Here is a 20,522-nt window from a genome sequence, read left to right as displayed (position 1 = left end):
GGCAGTGAACTTTCTTTTGAACAACTTCAAATTATTGTATGAGTATACATCAAAAACTGTCTGCAGAACCCCATTTCTTGAGCATAACAACTAGATTTGAGTATTGTATGTATTTCAGAGAGCTGGTGTCGCAAGTCTGGAAACATACCATTACCTTTAACTCTGCCAAATGGATTTATGTCATGATTATTCCAGAAAGAAAAGAATAGGGAAATGCTTTGATGTTTTTCCTTTGCCACATGCTGATATGCTTTTTTGTAGCCCTATTGTCATGGTATTATGTCTCTCACTCTCATTGTATAACTATAATCTATATAATTGTTGAAAATGCTATTGATGTATTTCTTTCCATAGACTGGTTTTGAATATAGCTTGTGGAATAGGTAACGTTTTGTCTTATCATTAACAGGATAGCAGTAAATGAACATGCTTTCATGATCTCTCACTTGAAAATAATTGACCGGAGCCATAGACAGAAGCTTCAGCTTAAAGCCTTGGATGTTGTTTTATTCGGACCTCTCACCCGTTAGTAACTTTTTGTAGTGTTTTCTTATCTCTTATTTGTAAGAATTCAACAGAGAATATTTTCAGTGACACGATACTGTAGGTAGGACAGCTTACCTATTTTCTGGTTGTACTGATGGATTGCTTGGCATGCATTCTGGAACTGGGCGATGAATTAAAAAGTTGTCAGGTTGCTGGGATCAGGACAAAGGTTCACTTCTGTGTATAAGATTATATAGATATTTTAGTATAACCCCACTTGACAGAAGGGTGTTGGCTTTTGTGTCACAAGCAGTGTCCTCTGTTTTTGAGTGTTTAAATGGTACTTGCAGCTAGTGTTACGTTCACTTCCCAATTAGCTTGGACAGTGTAAGGTGGGATGCTGAAATGAGGGGGAATGACCTTTCCCAAGGAAGCAAAAAGGAGCTGGTGGTGCAAATCCAATACCGGTGTCTTTCGTGCAGACTCAGCCTTAAGTGCAGTTAAATTAATGCAGCATTTACACAGCTGACATCTGACCCATCTTAGCATGTGCAGAGATTTCTTTACCACATCACCAGCTTGCTTGTACGCAGTTATAGATCTGTTGTGGTACTGTGCATGTCAGGTATTCCTGAGCTTAGTGGTCGGTTTGGAGAGTAGTGACTGACTTCACAAAAGTCAGGCCAGATTGGAGCTGGCCTGAATGATATGAGTTAGCCTCACAGATCCGAGCTGGAGATTTTCAGGGGAAAAAAAGCACTTTGCGTCTGCATTATACCTTTTAATGCTAACAGAAATTGTCCTTTGAAAAATTTTTTATAAAGGTGCAAGTGACTATAAAAGTTGTACTAACAAAGTGTATGTGAATCTGGGATATGATATTTTGATAGTTCAGGTCCTGCTTTTAAAAAGTGCTGCTACTAGCTACTTATCCTTTTAAAATCTACTATATTTTCTACAAGTGCATTTTTAACTTAGCACAGGGTATTCCAGAGGTGCAGACTGGGGAGAGCTTACTCAAATATAACTAAAGTTCCTACTAGCCTGATTAAAGTGTAATTGGGGAAACTCTCAATTCATTTAAATAAAGATAACACACTATGTACTGTAAAAGTTTAGTAGGCTTTCCTCAATATAATGTATGTTTTAGTGTAGATGAAGTAGATTGTGCCAGAGCAGAGTTGCTTAAGTTGTATGGAAATGCTCTGGAGTCCATTTGAAAGGTTGAAAAGTTGTTGGAAGTGGTTGTAGATAAATCAGTTGGGATTCTGTTTAGCATCAGGTTCTGTAACCTTTTAGGCTGTGGGGAAAAAGAAAGTCCATCGTCTGTTGTCTGTATCAATGAACTAGTTAATGATCTTACTATTCTCTGCACAGGTCCCCCTCACAACTGGATGAAGGATTTTATATTGACAGTTTCTATAGTTATTGGGTTTGGAGGCTGCTGGTTTGCATATACACAGAACAGAACCTCAAGAGAACATATCACAAAGATGATGAAGGACTTAGAAAGTCTCCAAACAGCAGAGCAAAGTCTTCTTGACTTGCAGGAAAGGTATAAAAGCTAAAAAAAGTTAATGTTTAGTTGTCCTTTTGTTTTGAGGTTAAATACAAATACAGATCCTGATCATTTTCAGTCATACATTATCTGCATTAAGCTGCCTTTGAATTTTGTTCATCATCATTTTGCATGGAAATTGTGATTTCAGTGGCAATGGTGTTTGGGGTTGATATTGCTCCTGGGTATTTTAGCAGGCAATATCAATTTAGGGTGAATGTAAATAGAACAGAGGTTCAACCTTTTTTACCTAGAGATGTAAAGTATATACTGTTGTTTTCATATAATTACAGTTTACTTTGGGATACTTACATATATATATATATATATGGGAATTAGAACATTTCTCTGGTTTTTAAGCTCCTAAGATTGAAACAGACCTGGACTGATTGCTTTCTATTACTTATTTAGCACTGTGAGAGTTGACAGTCTTCTCTGATGCACCTGTAACTCAATTGTCTATAATGACTTGTGTTTTGATCTTATTACACCTTTAATGATAGTTCAGCTAAAATTTCACATATTTTGTCTGATGTGGACAGAACATTATGTGATGTAATTGCTGTTGGTTCATAAACCTTGCATAGTCTTTATTATCACAGAATGGTTGAGGTTGGAAGGGACTTCTGTAGGTCATCTTGTCCAGCCTCACCTGCTCCAGCAGGATCATCTAAAACAAGTTGCCCAGGACCATGTCCAGGCAGCTGCTGAATATGTCCAAGGATGGAGACTCTACCACCTCCCTGGGCAACCTGTGCCAGTGCTCAGTAATCCTCATGGTGAAAAACTGTTCCCTGATGTTCGGATGGAACCTCTTGTGTTTTTGTTTGTGCCCATTGCCTCTTGCCCTGTTGCTAGATGCATTTTCTTCTCCTCTGGACTGCAACTTTTAACAAATACGCTGTGTAATTTCTCATATTTTTTGTTCAATTGTGAAGGCTTGAGAAGGCACAAGAAGAGAATAGAAATGTTGCTGTGGAAAAGCAAAATCTGGAGCGCAAAATGATGGATGAGATCAATGATGCAAAACGGGAAGCTCATCGCCTAAGGGAGTTGAGGGAGGGAGCTGAATGTGAGCTCAGCAGGCTCAAATATGCAGAGGAAGAGCTAGTACAGGTATCTGCAAACTGTGTATAATTTTAGCATTGACTTTAAATTGGTCCTGGTTTTATTAGATCCTTAGGAGTGTTTAAAGCAGCATTTATTTCTCTAATGATGGATTTGAATGGAAAAATTCAAGGAGCACTTAATAACTGTATGTCAGTCATGCCATTAGCTAGGAAAATAATCCTGAAACTAAAAAGACATACACTTCGTATGTTAGCTTATCATAATGTTGGATTCATGGAACAAAATATATACGAAAGCTTTTTTCCACCTTGTTATCAGATGAAAGATAGTAGCTTTGTCTCACTCTTCTCAGTGCAATAATTAGATTTATTGTACTAAATAAAAATGTTGCCTTATAAAAATATTTAAGCTTCAAGTTAGGGGTTATATACCATAGGAAAAAAATCTGAGTATAATGCAGTATATGGAAATTCATGCTATATTTCAGAAATGCTAGATCTGCCTTCCAGACAGCAATTGGCACACACCAAAGCTCTGTAAAGCCTTAGTATGTTGCTGCAGCCTATAAAAGTGCTTATATTTCACTTTCTTCTGTTGTTTCTAATGATACTGTTGTTAACACTTTTATTTCTTCTTGATTGTTAGGTTCGCATGGCTTTAAAAAAGGCTGAAAAGGAGTTTGAGCTGAGAAGTAATTGGTCTGTTCCTGAAGCTTTGCAGAAGTGGCTTCAGTTAACACATGAAGTTGAAGTACAGTATTACAATATCAAAAGACAGCATGCAGAAATGCAATTAGCAATCGCCAAAGATGAGGTACTAACACTTACTCTTTACCTACTTAAAACTTTTCGGACCTCCAGATATATGAAATAGTAAATACAAATTGTCTAGATAAGCATTTGGAGATTTATTTATTTTTTTTTTCCCCTCCTCAGGGTTGTTTTTTGCTACCTGTCGCTATTGTTAAGATTGATATCTGTGTTAAGTCTGTAACTCCCAGTTTTATGCATTTCATTTGACCTTGCTTTTAGGCAGAGAAAATAAAAAAGAAGAGAAGCACTGTATTTGGAACGTTACATGTTGCACACAGCTCCTCCCTGGATGAAGTGGACCATAAAATCCTTGAAGCAAAGTAAGAGTATTAACAGGATGCATGTTCTTTTGTGACTATTTATTCCTGAAACACTGGAATTTTATGAGTGTGATGGGATTTAGTGTCTTAGTGCCATTGCACTTAAGTAAAACAGTTTAAAAGATATTAAATGACAAATATTTGGACAGTCCTAATGGATCTTCTGGTATGCTGGGATGATTGTGCTTGCATTGCTTTGCTTTATCGTTAAGAGCAGTGCCTGTAATTTTAATGTGTGCTTTTCTTTAGGAAAGCCCTCTCTGAGCTGACGACATGTTTGAGAGAGCGTCTTTATCGATGGCAACAGATTGAGAAGATCTGTGGTTTTCAAATAGCACACAATTCTGGGCTACCAAGCTTGACCTCCTCTCTCTACTCTGATCACAGCTGGGTAGTTATGCCTCGAGTTTCTATTCCTCCTTACCCAATTGCAGGGGGAGTTGATGACTTGGATGAAGATACTCCTCCGATAGTTTCACAGTTTCATGGTAAGTGGTGTGCTCAATAAAAAGAAAGGGGGAGAGTTGGGGAGGCATGGGATTTTTAAAGTCAGGTGGGAGATTAGTGCTGAAATCAAACAGGACTGGATCAAAGTAAAATCAAGAAACAAAATTCTGTCTGGCATTTTAGATGCATCTGTTGGGACTTGCATAAACTGGAAACGGGTTTTTACAATAAAAGTAATGTGAAGAAAAAGCCTTTATTCTGTTTCAGTGGGGGATTGGGGGGGATATCCAGCTAAGGTTTTGAAAGTCTGCTTGTCATGCTTGGATTGCCATGTAGACAAACATTTGTAATGAGTAATGCATTATAGTGAATTTGTTAGCACACTTATTCTTTCAGGTGGAAGGGGTGGAGTTAGTCTAGGGTCCCTTGAGCTACTAGGAGGATCACACCCTTTAAGAGGCCATGTGCTACATAGCTTTTTAAACATTCTTCAGTGGCTGGAACAAAATCCTGTTATCCAAGGGAAGCTTTCAGGCAGAATGTTTATGTTTGGATACAGTGGATTGTTTGACTGTGAGGCAGAGAGGCCAAGTGCTGGAGGGAGGGAAAATCCAGATTTGGTTAAACTATGATCAAGAGAGATACACTGGGGATTCAGACCACCCTTGTATCTTGAGTTATTGCGTCAATACAAGAGCCTGTTTCATGGAAGTTGCGGTTAACTGGACTCTAGAGGCAAATCAAAAAGATCCCATGGAGGTATTCAAACAATTAATATCAAGCTGAGAAATGAGTAGGGAAGGAAACTTTGTCTTATGTGTACGTTTTTCTTCCAGGGCTGGGATTCTCAGAAGAAATTAGAAGTGTATTTTAAAATAGCCTAAGGAGAGTGGTTGCCACTTTGCCGGCTTCATTTAGTGTGCCTTGGTCACATGTCTGTCTACTGAATGTAACCACTTTTTTATAGGCCACATTGCAAAGTTATGCAACATTACTTACTGCAAGCTTTTATCGCTTTTAAAGAATACTGTGTCTCTAGTTGTCTTCGCTGTGAACGCTTTGATTTAAACCTTAGCAACAAAAATTTTGGATGGCCCGGTAAAATAAGATGTCTAGAGTTAAACATCCAAGTCTGTATGGAGAAACCTGTGGTCTGATTTCAAAATGAAGAGCTCCATTTATTATCCAACTTTCCAGACGGTCTAAAATGACAAAACACTTAAATATGTATTTAAGATTTCAGTCACACTTTGTTTTTTAGTCACTCTTCTCATTCAGGTCTTGCATAGAAGTGAAGCCAGAAAGCAAAGTGCAGTTGTTTCAGAGGAGCTGTGATTTGAGGAGGACTGTACAGTTTTAAGAGCATACTTAGTTGAAACTTTTGCTTTTGTGGGCTTTTGCAATTATGGTGGTTTGTTTTTGTTGTTTTTAAAGTTCAGTTCATTTGGAAGTATTTAGTTAATGGATGTTGTCTCAGTGATGAAAGTTACCAGTGTCTTGGTAATGCTACAAAAATTTCAAATGTGTTTTCCTGAATGTTGGTAAGGCACAAGAGCCTGATTTTTGTGAGTGATTACATGAGGGAAGTATCTTCTCCTTAACTTAGTAGGTTTTAAAATTTCTACTCAGTGAAAAAAAACCACCAGGAAACGCCTGGAAGTGGGGAAGTAAAGGGAAAATATGCTAAATGATCTGTATTTGAAACCACTTTAGGAGTCAAGTTATTGTAGGTTAGTTTGGTAACTGCTAAATTATTCCCATCCTTTAGACAAAAACGACAAATACACATTAGAAGGGACAGAAGCAAAATAGCTTGTTCCACTCATGAGGCTTCAGGCAAAATGCAGCGTGCAGACAGGTCAGTTCAGTTTAGGTCCAGACTGAAACAGTCTTGCTCATAACTATCTGGGCTGTTACCTTGCCCCAGCATCCTTTGGTCTCTTAAGATTGAAACATTTGAAGTCAGCAATTGGGACGACAGGCTAAAATGGTGTGAAGTAGATCTGTTTAGTCATCCTGGCTGAAGAAAAGGGGGGATAAAAAACCAGATGTACGAGACTGGAACAAAGTCATTACAGGAAAGTAATAGTGAAATTCCTACTTTTCCATTGACTGATTAGGATTCAGCCGATTCCTTGATTTATTGAGCTTCATTTGTACTAGAAAATTCTAGACCTTAAATTGTCACAGCTGAATCCTTCATAATGCTGTGTAAATATACCTACAAGGAACCAAAGTGCTTGTAACTTCTCTCAAAATTCACCCATGGTGCAATCTTTGCTTTTACATCAGCAAGTAGGATGACATCTGATTTACCTGGATACAGAGTAAATTTTCTGAAGGGATTCTTACTCTTATCTCAGTTCATGTTTGTGGGGTTTTTTAGACATATATTTGTAATGACAGAGGCTTATTTTTGAGCTGCCAGCACCTGCTTTTCAGGTCTGTAGGGAGTTCATGGAAAGTAAAATCAAAATTTGAGTTACATGACAGCTGTCATGCGGGACTTGTATACCTTTCTTTTCTGCTCAGCCCAGCAGGAAACAAAGTCTACGCGTTGGCAAAGGTGCAGTTACTTGTTTTGTGGAAGTTGTGATTTCCTGCACTAAAACAGAATGACAACTCAACCTTTCCTGAGATTCCAGGAAGGGAAACTTTAATTTACCTGATGCAAAACTGGCATCTCAAAAATTAAAAACATTTTTTGTCAGGCTAGACATCCTTGTCTACAAAAATAATTGATTTTTTTTTAGTGTGTTTTGTTTGGTACCGGTTTTGAACATCAGTGAAGGCTATGGTCGGTCTGTCTTATGCAGTGATGCATTCTGTGGGACAGTTTGAGGAGGGGTATGAGAAATCCTGAGACTCAAACCTGCTAGCCTGAAAAGAGGTCTGTAGATTTATTTCTGTAGGAGTATTGCTGCCTAATCATCCTTTGAAGGAGGAATTAATTAGGAACATTTTAGTTTGTCACTTCCTGTTAGATACTTTCCTGGTCAAGTTTTGCGTTGCTGTCTCCCCCATTCTTACTATTTTTTGTTTCTAGAAATTCATAGTTAGCCTGGCAAAAGGAAGTGTTGTCAAATAGGAAATACTTGCACTGAAAATGAGATTGAGTTATATATTTTCTATCATGTTAGGTAAATTGGTCTTCCATGGCTACCATAACTTTCAACTAATGCAGTGTGTTTTATTTTAGTTGGTTGTTCGGTTAGGTATACCTGCATTGCAGAACTTTTACATATTCTTTTAAGCTCCCAATCACCATGCAAGTAAAGTACAGGATATTGTGTAACATACTAATTTCAGCATTGCTATTTTCAGTTTATAAAGGGTTGGGAGTTCCAGTAGAATCTTTCTCTTTGTTCTCAAGAGAGCATAGCGAGCCAGAGCTTTGGTGCACGTGGTCAGAGTAATATTTGGCAGTCACAAGACTGCTGCAGTTGCATCTTGGTTAGTTGCTTCATCTAACTGTAGAATGTGTAAGGTGATGCCAGTCTGTCTTCTCCCTAACCAGCTGAGCAATGTCAAAGTTTTTTAAGAATCACTGTGGCTGAAGCAGATAGCTGCTATTTAGTCTTCAGAGTAGATATTGTTACCATCAATGTCACTTGGAGGGTTTTGGTTTGCTTTGTCTTTGCCTCAGGGTCCATTGTAAAACCTCCCAGCACACTGGCAAGAAGCAGTAGCTTGTGTCGATCAAGACGCAATGTTGTGCCATCATCTCCGCAGTCTCAGCATGCTTTGCAGTCCCCTGACCCTGACATCCTTTCTGTGTCGAGCTGCCCAGCTCTTTATCGAACTGAAGAGGAGGAGGAAGCCATTTACTTCTCTGCTGATAAACAATGGTACGGAGATTAGCAAACAGCACTTGGAACTCTGATAGGATTATTTGAGACTAGCAGTTTAGAATTAGAGGTTGAACCAAGCCAAAAGTAATCTGTAGGATAATATAGATTAATGTAGTCCTCATTGAACAGAGAGAGTTCTTGTCTGGTATATGTATGTAAATAGCTAGCATGTCGTATACAGTTAAGTAATGTTACAATCCAGGGTGCACTGAACTAACCCTGATTCTCCATTACAATATGTTACTGGCTTTTACATCTGAAACTAGGATCAAAAGCAATGTCAGCTACTGGGCGAAGAGAAGATGGATGGTAACACAATTCTTACAGCATGTTGAGCGTGTACCTACTCTTGTTACATGGCCTCATAGGAAAAGGTTAAATTCCTTTTGGAAGGAGCAAATGAGCTTGTTGAAAGGTAGGGACACTTGTCCTGAAGAAACTTTTTGTGTATGATAGGCTTAATTCTCCTTCTTTCATTTCATAACTTTTCTCAGAGATAGTTTTTGTTCTTTGAAGTGAGATACAAATGACTGATTCTGGGCAGATGGTGCTGCTCACAAAAACAAGATCACACAAGTTAATTATCTTAAGTTTAGATAATAATGTAATGAAAGTCGTGACTTAAAATGTTTAACTTAATGTTTATTGTTAATTAAATACTAAGGAAAAGTGTGGGTGGTGCTTTTAGACTAATGTTATTGATTCTAAATTAATTTCCTTTTTAATTACATGAAGGAAATAGTAGTTTCATTATGTTTTCTCCTGTCTTTGCTCTAACTCAGGGAAATACAGGAAACAGGTTCGGAATGTGACTCCTTAAATTCATCCACCGGAAGGAAGCAGTCTCCTCCAGCAAGTCTTGAGATCTACCAGACACTTTCTCCTCAGAAAATATCCCCAGAAGAATTCTCACTGGAGGAATCATCTACAGGAGACTCCTCTTCTCTAACTGCAGATATCTCTAGGGGCTCTCCTGACTGTGTAGGCATGGCAGAAACTAAGAGCATGATCTTTAGCCCTGCAAGCAAAGTTTATAATGGAATCCTGGAGAAGTCCTGCAGCATGAATCAGCTTTCAACTGGGGTCCCACTCCCAAAGCCTCGGCACACCTCATGTTCTTCAGCCAGCAGTGATAGTAAACCCAACCATGAAGCTGCTTCTGTCCCTAGGATAAGTAGCATCCCGCAGGACCTGTGTCAAAATGGTGAAAAAAACAAAAAGCCATCAAAAATAAAAAGCCTCTTCAAGAAGAAGTGTAAGTGAGGTGGGCAGAAGAAACCTATAGTAGTGTTATAAGAACTCTATTTTTTAAGTCTTAGGAATGTAATTCCATTTGAGTGTTCCAGACTGGTTGCCCTAATGGAATGCTCTGTAGGTCAACTATATTTAACTGACTGTACTGTCAAAGGTTGTGCCAGCTGTTAATGAGAAATCATTAAAAGTTCAGACAGTTTACATTAATTTCTGCCTATTTATTTCCTTTTTTTTTAGTTTGTCTTTTTTTAGTGGTTTTGTTTTAAGTTTTGTTTTGTTGGGTTTTTTTGGTTTTTAGTTTATTCATAAACTATTTTTAAGCCACTTTGGACTTCTAAGCTTTAATGGACTAGTGAGCCTTCCTGGGCTTGCCAAAGTTTCTTGTTTACTGGAGCATCTTCCTATCTTTCCGTAGAGCTAGGACATTTATCTACTGGACTTTAAGAAAAATAAAAGTAGAACTAATTGAATTGCACTACTGTTTTACAGACTGGAAAAGTCTCTCTGCAAGTGAAACTGAAAGACTTGTATTTGACTGAGAAGATGAATCTTTTCACTTTTAGATCTTTTGGGGTTTTTAAGTAGAACTTAGGATTTCTAATTGACTTGATTTCTGGAAATGGAAATGCCATGCTTTTATCATTAGAATGGTTCAAGTCCTGCTGTAAAGATCATGTTTTTTCCAGGACTTTCACTGTGATTTTACTTCACTGCAGGCTGTATGATTAAAAAAAAAAAAAAAGAAAAAAAAAAAAGAAAAATAACAAGAGAAGAGGCTTTTAATTCCTTATGCAAGTGATGGATATGAAACTTGACCGAGGACTGAAAACATTCACCCTCTTAAAATGAGGAGGGAGATAGTAGCTTTTGTTTACAGACTGACAGACAATGGACATTTGGTTTGTAAAAGTTTGTACTGTGGTAAAGACAATAAATTGGAAACATTGTGTTGGGAATGTTCTAATTTTAGCTGATGCTTGTTTCAGAGGTCCTGCTAATTGAAAGCTGTTGTAGGCTACATTGCTTATGCTTATTACTGCTGTGTATAAGTTATATTTTTTGGACTAGCTATTAATGTCTTAATGTCCTCCTTTTGTAAGATTTCATACACTTTATTTTTGTATAGTTTGAAGATTTAGCTGTTCAGCCATGTCTGAAGTAAATGGTATAATTTTATAATGCATACTGTTATACTAATTCATAATTTTAGATATAAAGATAGATATAAAGGTGAGACTCTACATGCTTTAGATAAAAGCACTTTTTATGTTAAGCTTTTATAGGGAGAGATGAAAATTGAGGTAACAAGGAAGCCTTCTTAGAGCAACAGTAGCTAGTTATTCAAAAACATATTTTAATTTTTTTTTTAAAACAGTTGGAGACAACAAATGTACTGCTTGAGTAACAGTGCCTTTTATTCAGTTTGAAAATACTACTGAGCGGAATTTCTTTTGAGGTACATTCCAAAGAAATACTTCTTGCTCTAGTGAACACAAGCAATTTACCCAGTGATGACTAAATAGTTTCAGCTCTTCCATAGGAGTATTCTAGTTGCCTCAGTAACAGGTGCCACTGCCAGCAACCTGTGATTAGGGGCTTCTTGCCAATATGTACGTGCTGTACTGTATGAAAGAATTAATTCACTGACTGCCTAAATTTTTTTCTAGTAAGAAGCCTTCAAAACCTGTAGCTAACTGAAATCAAGTGATACATGTCTTTTCTATAATTTTCTATTTAGGTTCCACTGTACATACCAATGTGTTAGGTCTGTCCTCAAGAAGTGATGGCGATGTTAACAAAAGCATTTTTTATGGCTAGTGAAATGGTTTGAAGAGGAGGGTTAGAAAATGGGATAGAGACCTTGCATGTACAAGTACCTTAAATGTCCTGGTACATTGATTAATTCCTTAAGAGAGCAGAAGGAATCCGGAGTATTAATGTCAGAAGGTAACAGTGGTCTCTTTGAAGAAAGATTGTACACTCTGTGCATGGTAGACAAAAAAGACCCCCAGCAATGCAAAAAAAACTTGTGCCAGAGAACCACTTCAATGCTGAGCATTCAGAGTTGTAGTTAAAAGCCTGATGAAGTACTTGAACACATACAAAGGGAAAAAAACATACGTAAAAGTAGGGAACTTACCTTGCCTCCCAAGCAGCACGGAGAAGACTACTACCAGAAAAATGTTCAATTTTGATGTCTGCACTTGAGAAGGCTATAGCAATAACAGAGTTTAAAGTTAGATCTGGGGCTGGATAGTAGATATTGCTATGTGAAGTTTGAGGAACTGTGTCTCTATCATTACCAAAGATGATGAAACAGTGTCTTGATACTGGAGAGTAAATATTTACACATGGAAGAAATTACCTGGTGTTGAGGAGTGGGAGGACAGCACTACTTAATCCTGATGTAAGCCAGGCAAGCTCAAATACTGAGAAGCCAAAACAGACAAATTCAGTTTTCTGTAGTAAGTATAACTAAAAATTGAAATGGAAGAGGTGGTGTACTCTTCACTGGCTGTGAGTTTAAGTGTTAATTATCTTTTTAAAATACACAATTTAAATGTCTTCTGGAAAAAAAAATGCTGTGGCTTTGTACAAACATCAATAAGATTATCATAGTGTTAACAGATTTTTTGGCTTCAAAATGGCAAACCTTTGGAGCACAGACTACTCTCAACACTCGGTTTGTTACCAGCTGTCCTGTAACTTTATAGCTGCTAATAATATTATATTTAATAATTAATATTATAGAACTAAAAGCTTAAGTTAATATGATCAGAAGTGGTGAGGATTGTATGTTGGAGCACAGACTGCAATTTTAAGTTCATAGAGTTGAGGGTGGGGTTAAATCATTTTAATAGACCCCTTGTGCATCTTGCCACTTAAACTTGTCCCCAGAGTGACTTGGATTGCTTGTACTATGGCTACTGTAGGAATGCTCATCTTCCGTTAGTATCCTGCTGAGAGCACTGACTGTCAGGTAGACAGATCCTCACCGGCAAACGTCAAATCCAGTCTTAATGTTGAAGTATCTGGCATATGTCAACATCTCAGAAGTGAGACGATATGCATTCAAAAGTCCTCTGTTTTTCCTCCGCTTGCTTAATGGTGTAACATGAACTGGCTTGCAGTCAGTGAATCCAGCCAGGGTTCCAACTACTGGGATTTCTATAAGACATGTCAGTCATTCAAGACAATCATCTAGTGTCATCATCTTTAAATGGCTGGGGAATTCCTAAGCTCTAAACTCAGAATGGTTGTGATTAGAGGTGGGTTGGTTTTTTTTAGTTTCTGTTCTCCATGTTCTATTTTAAATTCTCCAGTATTTTTCAGAAGATGAGGATCTTTGCTTTCTTGAAATATTTTAAGAGTACTTTGTCAGGAGAGCAGCCCTTTGTGGAAACTGCGTAAAAGGCTTCTCCCTGAAGAGGTTACCATTTGAGTCTTTCACCTGTAAAAGCAGCTGTCAAGTGGTTCTGCATGAAGAAGAAAAACCCAATACTTCCAAAACTGAACAAACCCAAACCTTTCCACAATTCTTACTAAAGCTATGTGATACTTCTTTCCTAATAGTGTAAACATTTTAGGAAAGGATTTCTGGTTGCCATGGGGAATACTTTTGACCAGCTTAGAGTGGACAGGGAAGTAGATTCTTTTTCCCTGCTCGGGGATGGAATCTAAAATTTCTCATAGGCAGTTCCATGCATATGTCAACATCTCTTTCCCCACCTCACTGGTACCTAGGTAGCAGGTTACCCTCCACTTTCTGGTGGGCAGTTTGCTGAAAGAGGGAAGATTCTCCATCATAGTTCAGGTAGTAATGTTACAATAAGAATACAGTTCCTCATTTGGAAGCCTTGAAGATTGTGAAGCCAAGGATACTTGACTTCAGTTTTCTTATATTTATGGATGCCAGCTTGAATTGGTCATTAATTTATGACTGATTGAAAGCCTAAAAAGATAAAATTTATTAGAAATTGAAGCTTTCGAGATTTTTGCCCTTTTGCTTCCCAGTATATGGGGAAAAAAGCATGCATAGGAGAGAGGTGAGCTTTAGCTAGCATTTCTCGTACTGCCGGTTTAGAGCTTCAGGATAGTTTCATTCCATTTCTAAGATACATTGCTGGAGAGGGATTATTACCTTAATTTTATAACGTGCAAAGAAGCATTTATTTTTCATTTACAAGCAGGGAAGAAGAATGTAAATAAACCGAATGCTTTTTTTTTTTTTTTAAAGCCAAATAGAGGAATTACTGATTCTTGGACCTCTTTTACTATTTGCTTATCTCCTTGTACAATATATTAACTAGGAGGGTGCACATTGTTTTCTAATCTGTTCCAGTTCCACTGACTAAAATGATGCATTACTGTTTCATGTCTGAAACACTGCTTGCTCTGAATTGCTGTAGGCATTTTAATCCTGGATGTTGCATCTTCACTGAGTAATGGTTAAACCTTCTAAGGCTGTTTGATTCAAAGTGCTGGTAAACTTTTCTACTAGTGACTTAAACACAGATGTTGGTATAACGAATCACCAAAAAAGGCTTTTGTCTGACTGCCCGACAGCATGTAAATGTTTAGGTAATCATTCTTTGAGGCTTCAGTAGCATTTTCAACAGATAGCTTTCCCTTCCAGCCCTGTAGAGATGGTGCTGATGTGAATTTCCACTTAGTCCTGTCTTGCACAAACAGAATGCACTGATTAATATAAATTATAACAATATTAACCTTTGAATTGTTATTCCCAGTTGCTCTTGCATCTGACATTACTTAAGCAAGATGGCAGTACTTATCAGCCCACTTCAGTCTTTCAGAAATAAAATGATTTGTGTTATCTTTTTTCCTTTACAACTTTGAATCTCAAGTTTACCAAATTATGTGTGTTCTGTGTATTTAATTCTTCACTGAAATGGAAGTGGAAGGTTGGTCTCTGCTTAGATGTTAAGGAAAGCACATCTGAGCAAGGTAGAAAGAAATTCCTCTTGCTCATTATAGAGGATGAAAAAAGAGTTCAGAGGTGTTTCATCTGCTCCTATATCAGAAGACTAAGGAATACTCACAACTTACATTGCTGGAGATGAGAGGTATATTCAGTCTCAAAGCTTTCAGATCAGTAACTCTTTACCCAAGGAAAAAAACCTTTCTTCTTTAGACGTACTCTGCAGGACATTACCTTCATATTTCTATTCCATTTTTGACCCAGCATTAAATTTCATAGTTAGCTTATGTGATTGCTGGACCTCAGACCAGTTTCAGATAATGATTTCAGTAGCATGTCTTAAAGTCAATTTTGGTTTAATATGCACTAAAGACATCTGAATTAAGACTCTCCTTTACATTCCTTTTAATTAATCTTGGTTCGTTGTGATCCCTCTACTGTTAAATAAACAGGTACTGAATACAACATTTTTTTCAGCTGAGAATTGCCAATAGATAAGTGGTAGATAAGTTACTTTTTGTTTGGATATTGTTGTAAAAACACTGCTGTACTTGAGTTAAACTAGGTAGAGCATTGACTTGTGCAATTTGTGTGTGAGTGGTAAGTTTATCTTTCTTAATTTTTCCTTTGTTTTTTACTTTTATCTTGATGCTGCACAATTATTTTCAAACTTGAATTCATTTAAAATTAAGGTCAATATGTCTAGCCCTAGAAAAGTCAGTCTTCAATTGTAAGCCATCAGTCCATTCTTACTGAAATGAATTTAAATCTTGAATATTTGTACTAGTTTGTTAGTTTGTTAGGTGGTAGAATGGGCTCTTGGAAGTCCTTAGGTGGAAGGCAGAGAACTTCTGAAGTGAACCAGGTAACTGGCATTCTTTATCAGCTTTCAAATCCATCTCCCAGTAAGACTGAGTCTCCCCAGGGGAATGTAGATGTACTTACTGCTTGGAACTTTGTAGTTAATTATATTTGGCTATCTAAATCTAATAACTTGCATGTGCGCTTTGCTTGCTTGCTTTTCAATAGCTGACAAGCTATAGGAGATCTTGGGGGTTTGTTTAAAAAAATTGCTGTTTAAAAAAAAGACTGGCAAGAGAAATCTGTCAGGCTGTGGACTGACTAGAACCAACAAAGATCCCAACTTTTTGTGGAAAATAATTGTTTAAACAGTTCTTAACGAAATGGGTAGCATGTGTATTTTCACACTGCTTTCATCCAAGCAACAAAACCAATTAAAATACCCTACATTTCAGCAAGGCTGTTTGCCAGATGTCTTGCCCTGTTTTTATTTTTAATTTAAATAGCATTGAATTGTAGTGAGTGTTCAGCATATTAATGCCTGACTTAAAGGATTAGCAGAATTTGAATGACTTGCATTGTTTCATTTAATTACAGCTTTATAGAAACGTAGATACTTGCATAAAGCCCGTCATTGGAGCTAGGTATGTTTGAATGACATAGCAAGAAGAGGACCAACTGAGTGAAAATGCGCACAATTTAAATCTTACTCAAGATGCTTTACTGTTCTGGGAAGAGATGTTATTCTCAGTGCAGATTCTGCTCTTCCTCTGTTTGCTCTTAGCATCTGTTTGTTTTCATTAGTTGAACTAAAATAAGAAACAAAGCCCTCAGACTGGCTAGTTTCTGTCTCTAATATATACACACTGTACTTGCTTTTAACCTCATCTACTGCATGTTGTTAATGCTGTACGCAAATGCAGTTGGAGTATTTCTTTGGTGTTGTACAGCATGATGCATTTCATTCCCTTTTCTAGTTTATCTCCCATTAGCTATATATTGCTTTACAACTGGAAAAAACTGAGTTTTTGGGAATTGAGTCTGTTTGCATATAAAAATCATTTTTTTTTTTCTGTGAGTCTTATGAGAAATGTCCTGCTTGGAGAGTCTCAGACAGTATTTTCCTGTGTTTATTCATGTTACTTTGCTTTATTTTATAAGTGGATATTGGTTTCTGATGTGTTGTTACACTTAATGTTGAATAAATTTGACTTTCATTTTGAAAAGTGAAACTGTGTTAGTGAGAATGTTATGTAATGTTAATTGAACTTAGGCTGTTGCCAGAGTATATAAGCCTTTTTAAAAACTTGAGATAAATTTTCTTTGTTCTGCTTAGGAGTCTGTAATACTTCTTTGTTTCATGCTATTATTAAAGCTTGGTGGCAATATTACTGGGAAGGGAAAGGTGGATACAGTTTTGTTGGGGCAGCCAGGGTGCCAGAGTTAGGCTTGGAGATCCTGAGCCTTAGTGCTTTTGCTTGAAAGAGCCTTTTTAAGTTTAAGTTGCATCATATTTTTAAGATTTGGGATTTTATGTTTTTATCTTCTGAACAAGGTGAAAAGCCTTTCCAAATGACTACTGGAATAATGCATAGCCTTGTGATTTTGAGTTTGAGGATTAGTTTGAGAACCTGTGGCTTTCTACCAAAAGCAAAAAAAGAAAATCCGTGCTGTTATTTAATATTCTTTTTAACTATAGCAACTCTGAGAAAGAAAGAAGCACTAGCTGTATATCAAGAAGAGCTGTTTAAAAGTGGCTTCTCTTGTAACCAGAAGTGCCACCTATGTAGAGGTGACAAGGTTGCAGCGAGATAAATAAGTAACCATACAGGTGTGGACCGGGGGGTCGATGAGAATAGTGTTTAGAGAACTTATAGTGCAAAACAAATTAGTTTTTCCTGGATAAAAATAGGATATTGGTAATTGAATCTGTATATAAATTATTTTCAGTTGTAGTTTTCTAACGCAGCCCTCTTGAGAAGCAATACCTTGGTGTGAGTTGGTCGCTGGTTTCACATCAATGTGTCCTTCGTGTTCTTGATTAAACAGTGTTAACTGCTTATCAGTGGAAAAAGCATATGGGCTGGCAAAGCCTAAATCACCTTTGCATCTTCAGAGCGCTAAATACCTTTCTGTTGGGGGGGACCTACTATTAATTTCTCCTGCAAATTTTGATTGAGATGTTATAGCGTAGTTTATAAGAAATATTTTACTGCAAGACTTGGCACCCAAGCAAGTGGAACACAGAGCATTCTAATCCCTATGGGATATTCCTGAGCTTCGGTTAATTAACAACTTCAGCAAACTGGTATTCAGTCACTGAAGTCAGGTGTTTTTTTACTAGATTAATGCTTTTGATTACTGTTGAATCGAAGTCCATTTCCTTACTCTGCCGAATTTAGGCTTTTAAAGTGACAGTTTTACCAGTTCCCACTGGGTGATGGCATTGCTTGTGAATTTCTATAGCATCCTGCTTGCCCTTGGTGAGATGGAGCATGTGGAACAAAGTTGAAATGGGACAAGAAATCTCTTGCAAGGTCCTTTGAGCACTGAGCTGTTTGTAGGGATAGAGTGCTCCTGGTTAAGCTGGTTCTAAGTCAGTTTGGTAAAGGTCTCCCATACTCCCTGTTCTTTTTGAGTGCCTTGTAAGGATGTGCTAAGTAACTGCTAACATACCTAGATAGTGGAAAGTATTTCTTTATTCAAGGAATCAAAGTAAAGTTTAACAGAGTTCCCTATCAGCTGCAATACCTGTATGGTTCAGTCCTGTTTCTCTCCTACTTCTGTACTTAAAACTACCACTTTTCCTCCATTGTTTCCAGGAGGAAGCTAAATAGTTAACTTCTGAAGGCCAAGGTTTGTCTGTATTCTAAGAGGTCTTGCCTTTTAGACTGATAATATTCTGGAAGTAATTTCTGAACCTCAGGGTGGATTTCCATTTGTTCTGTGTACTACTTAAATCTTATCAAATTACTCATTTTCCAGTTTTTCTCATTTGTTTTATACAGAGGAGGCTTAGCAATAGGAGAATATTACAGAAATTGTAAGTCACAATTACAGCATGTGGGTGAAGGCATGTGAATACACGTGTGCATGAAGGAAGAGGCTGGCGACAGGGGTACAGGAGGAAAAGCACGGTTATTTGTACTCTGAAATGCAGGAGTCTGGAAAAATGATTGGAAAGATGAGGTATATATGAAGGAAGATCTAACACTGGCTATGAAATTGCTGAAGGACCTCCCGCAGCCTTTAATTCTGCTCTGATGAAAGATACCCTGTTTTTAAGGTGTTAAGAGGGCTGTGAATAAAAATACTGCTTTGGCAGGGGGAATCCATTCTGCTTTCTGCTTAACCTATAGAATGTGCTAATCTAGCAATTCTAGATAAAATAGTTTGAGAAAAATAAATAAAAAATCAGAAATAACATTCTATCTCCAATGGTGTATCTGATGTTGTCCGCCAGGAATGCTCCAAGATAGATGGCTGCCCTAAAGCTCTAAAACACCCCACCAACCAAAACCAAACAAAAACCCAAACAAAACCCAAACCCCGACCACCAAACACTGTGGTGTTTAAAGTGTTTTTTTCTTTTTCTTAGGTACGCTGTCGCCTAGTTAGAGCATATAATAGACTGGATAACTGTAGTTTATGTTGACAGAGACTTTGCTTAATTTCTGTCTAGGGTGGAAGCAGCAGCAGCAGAGACATAAGAGAGAAACACTGAGTTTTGATGGAAGTTTATAAAGTTAATCCATCACCAGTACCAAACAAGAAAGGGCTTCTGAATGTGGACTTTTTCTGAAGAGATGCATGACCCTTTAAAATAAAGTCCTTTGCATTCATAGTCTAGTCATGGCTGAATTGTTCAGCCAAAGGTGTGCTTTAACCATTAGTTTCTGCTTTGATGTTTGTCTTCAGATCTGTAACCGGCAAAACCTCCAAATTTAATATCTAGAAAACAACAAAATACCTAAAAACAACCCCAAGCCCAAAAACCTCAGATGAGAAACTTCAAATAGGAGAGAATACATCCATTTAGGACAAGCTTTCTAGTGTAAAATATCTAAATGCAACAATTATTTGTGTACGTGACCTTAATTTCTTTTGAAAAGCAGCTTCAACCCATCAGTTCCAGCATCTACCTCAACATGAAGTTATGTTTTGTGGTAAATCTGACTTCTTTTTGTCTTGTGTAATGCCAAGAAAAGTTCCTGCGCTGCAGTTTATGCCCTGAAGTGTACCTCTGCAACCTCCGTTGTACAAATCAGGTGGGGGATACCTCTGCTGCTTTGCTGTTGTCAGTGTGTCTCCTCATGTTACGGACAAACTGAAGTTTTTTCGCAAGTTCCAAGTCTTTTATTGGCATTTTGTTTTGTCAAGCCTGGAATACTTAATTGCTGGCAGGTCTGGCCAGAGCTACTGGGCATTGCTAGGGATCATGTGTCTGAGGCAACTGCTGTAGCTAGTAAGTGCCATTGCCAACATTAGTCATAGACAAGTATACTAGTTGAGGTTCTGCAGGGAGCAGAGAAAATTCACCAAAATACTGAGGCTTTTTCTATCTAAACCATGCCAAAATTAGGAAGAAGCCTTGAAGGAGCTCTAGTTTCTGCAGTCTTGAATCAGGTTGTTTTCTTGAAAAGATAAGTGTTACTTTACCCTTCAACATCCCAAAGTAGCATGAATAAAAGAAAACACAGTAGTTCCTCTTGCAAAGGGCTACAGAAGAATGCTCATGGCACAGCAGCCCAAGAGTTAAGAAACTAAAAGGAGTAATACAATTGCATTGCTTATGGGAACAGTGAAGGTACCTCATTAGGTTTACCAGTAATTAACTTCACTGAAGACTGGAAAGGCAGAATGCGTGTAAACAAGTGTGGAAGAGTGATAAGGTGATCAGTTGTGATAAATGTATGTTTGAAATGTCAACTACTTTATCCCTGGAATGCTCTAGATGTAATTTAGAACTCGGGAAAGAGTCTT

At 37.5% G+C, this 20,522-nt stretch overlaps 1 protein-coding gene across 2 annotated transcripts in view; it reads left to right on the top strand.

Moving 5' to 3' along the window:
• Positions 1-16,771, top strand: part of STIM2 (stromal interaction molecule 2) — a 73,722-nt gene extending 56,951 nt beyond the window's left edge. The window contains exons 5-13 of one of the 2 annotated variants that reach the window (XM_040587926.1): positions 410-525; positions 1,864-2,041; positions 2,983-3,160; positions 3,761-3,928; positions 4,147-4,247; positions 4,497-4,735; positions 8,341-8,542; positions 8,812-8,960; positions 9,328-16,771. In XM_040587926.1, the coding sequence (XP_040443860.1) occupies positions 410-525; positions 1,864-2,041; positions 2,983-3,160; positions 3,761-3,928; positions 4,147-4,247; positions 4,497-4,735; positions 8,341-8,542; positions 8,812-8,960; positions 9,328-9,365 (1,369 nt within the window). In that variant the 3' untranslated portion in view covers positions 9,366-16,771. The remainder of the gene's footprint in view (positions 1-409; positions 526-1,863; positions 2,042-2,982; positions 3,161-3,760; positions 3,929-4,146; positions 4,248-4,496; positions 4,736-8,340; positions 8,543-8,811; positions 8,961-9,327) is intronic. The other variant, XM_040587924.1, reaches the window with a different exon arrangement.
• Positions 16,772-20,522: the final 3,751 nt, after the last annotated feature.

This window comes from Falco naumanni, chromosome 1 (genome assembly GCF_017639655.2).
Source record: "Falco naumanni isolate bFalNau1 chromosome 1, bFalNau1.pat, whole genome shotgun sequence".
Lineage (NCBI taxonomy): Eukaryota > Metazoa > Chordata > Aves > Falconiformes > Falconidae > Falco > Falco naumanni.
This window is presented reverse-complemented; position numbering and strand designations above follow the sequence as displayed.